Below are 2,524 nucleotides of genomic sequence, written 5' to 3'. Positions count from 1 at the left end.
TGTTGGAATTATCTCTCTACTAATCAGAAAATGAAATCTGATGGATTAGGAGCATCTGGACACTCCTCAAGTACTAGTAGAAATAGCATAAATAAAACTTTGAAGCATGATGATGTAAAAGAAAAGCCTGGAACAAAAGTAGCATCTAAGCTTACAAAAGAATTAAAAACTGGGGGGAACAATGTTTCTGGAAAGCCCAAAACTGTAATAAAGCCCAAAGCAGAAAACGGTAATGCAAAGTTGGAAAACATGTCACCTAGACAACATGTGGAAAGATCAGCCATGTCAGCAACAACTGGACAGAAAAATCCATTAACTGGAAAAGGAATAAGAAATCAGGAAGGGCAGATTACAGGTGCCAGGCCCAAGGTACTCAATGGAAACTTAAACCCGCAAGCCAAAGCTAAGCCCTTGAAGAAAGTGACAGGGAAAGATTCTCCATGCCTCAGCATTGCAGGACCCTCCAGCAGATCCATTAATTCAAGTATGGAATTGTTGTCTTCCACTGATGAACCAAAAGAAAATGGATCAATAGGAGAAGAGAAACCTTCTGGTCATAAATTGTCCTTTTGTGATTCTTCAGGACAAATGGCGAAAAATAGTGGAAACAGTGTCAAAACTTCCATTGCAGGTAGGTTTTAGCCCTCTAATTTTTAGTAGTTCCTGAGAGTTAAAGCTCATAGGGGAAAAAAAATTATCCTGCGTTTGGGCTTTTTTCTAGATTCAAATGCCAAAATTTATTTATTTATGTGTATTCATGTAAGCTGAGCGAATACACACTGCTTTTCACATTAACATTTAATTTTACTTATAGTGTCTGGCCAGTAAGTTTACATGTTATTCTTACATATTGAATGTCTTCTATGTCATGGCTCACTTTTCTTAATTTTTATTAGTAAAATCTCGACCTGTTTCAAGACTTACCAATGGAACATCAAATAAAAAAAGTGTTCATGAACAAGACACCAGTATAAATAACAGGTAGGTCTTCATTTGATGTTTTACCAATATGTTAACTTTCTCTGAAAGTTAATTATACACCAGCTTCTAGTTAAATATTTTTAAAATGGTTTTTTTCTCTTTGTTAAAGAATTTGGGCCAGCAGACAAGGGGGTTAAAGCTGCTGAATCCCATCTGGCCAACTTTGTGATTCAAGCTCTGGACCTGGCAACTTGAAAAACACACCAGGCGTGTTTGTATGCATGCTCAAAATCCAAGAGGAGATTGGAGGAGAAGGAATGTGGCGTGGCCATCCCCCTTGAAGGGTTATTTCTCAATTTCCTCTCTCTCTGTTTCTCTCTTGTCTCTCTCCAGTGAGCACAGGCACCCTATAACTAACTAAATAAATAAACAAGTAAATAATTTAATGTGTTTACACAATGATATTTTTAAACTATTTCCTTTTTTAATTGCTAGAAGGCATATGTGCTGACCAGAGAGAAAAAAAAAAACAAACATAAAACAGAAAGATAAAGGGAGAAAGCAATGCCCCATGGGTCACAGTCATGCCATAACCCCTTCTCCATACTGTTCAGATTTGATGCACACACACATGTGCCTGGCATGTTTTTCAAATTGCTGAGGCTGAGATTGGAACTACAGTTGGCCATATGGAATCTGACTTCCTTAACCACTAAGTTATAGATTCTAGCCCTTAAACTATTTTCTAACTTATTAAAAGATGCTAGTATGTTTGTACGAAATGATGATTAATGGAAAATATTAGAATGCCTAATACTTTATACTTATGGCCCATGATTTTGCACTGCTTTATTTAAGTGAGCTACCATTATAAACTTGAAAGATGTATGAACATATGTTATTCCTACTTTCAGAAGAGATAAATATTTTTTGTTTCTTGAAAAAATATGTTTCACATATGGATCTTGTAAAAATTTCTGTTTTGGAAGCTCAGTATAACACTGAACACAAATAATTTTTTTTTTTAGTCTACTAAAGAAAGTCAGTGACAAAGGAAATAGTGATCCAATACCACAGGCAATTTTGAAGAAAAAAGGAAACGGCAATGGGCGAGTTACAGTTCAGCAGAGGACAAAGAGTGCCACATGTAACCTGGCTAAGACTCAAGGTAAAGCTGAAATAGTCAGGGTATCAAGAATAGTATGTCCTTGTTCAAACTGGGTAAGCAGAATTTTGATTTGGAGCTTCAATAACAAATAACATATAACATGATTTTGTATGTACATCTTAACTTTGTTTTACAGTGTACTGAAAATTAACTTCTGCTTTTCAGACTACTGTTTTGGTTTTGGATGTGTGTTTGCCTTTTATTGTCTTTTGTGAGAGAAAGAATTAAGAGAGCCACTAGTTTATCTACATCTCTGGCCCGTATATATGTTATGTCTATATTTCCTGAAAATTTTATTGATACCTACTACAAGGGCTAAAATTAAACGCTTCTCAATATTTGATAATTCTGTTTGGCAGATTGGATGCTCAAATATCATCTCTAAGACTTTAACTGACGTAAGCAAATGGATTCCCCAAGTTAATCCCTCTTTCC

The 2,524-nt window shown here is 35.5% G+C and overlaps 1 protein-coding gene across 3 annotated transcripts in view; it reads left to right on the top strand.

The window, feature by feature from the left end:
- BTBD8 (BTB domain containing 8) overlaps window positions 1–2,524 on the top strand; it is a 110,270-nt gene that overhangs the window by 101,567 nt on the left and 6,179 nt on the right. Inside the window, exons 15-17 of one of the 3 annotated variants that reach the window (XM_006140153.3) lie at window positions 1–631; window positions 897–981; window positions 1,950–2,089. In XM_006140153.3, the coding sequence (XP_006140215.1) occupies window positions 1–631; window positions 897–981; window positions 1,950–2,089 (856 nt within the window). Of the gene's footprint in view, window positions 632–896; window positions 982–1,090; window positions 1,189–1,949; window positions 2,090–2,524 lie in introns of those variants that run through there. The other 2 variants (XM_027770471.1, XM_027770478.1) reach the window with 2 other exon arrangements.

The sequence above is a fragment of the Tupaia chinensis genome, unplaced genomic scaffold, assembly GCF_000334495.1.
Source record: "Tupaia chinensis unplaced genomic scaffold, TupChi_1.0 Scaffold000023_1, whole genome shotgun sequence".
Taxonomy (NCBI): Eukaryota; Metazoa; Chordata; class Mammalia; order Scandentia; family Tupaiidae; genus Tupaia; species Tupaia belangeri.
Note: the sequence above shows the minus strand (reverse complement) of the source record. Positions and strands in the feature narration are given on the sequence as shown.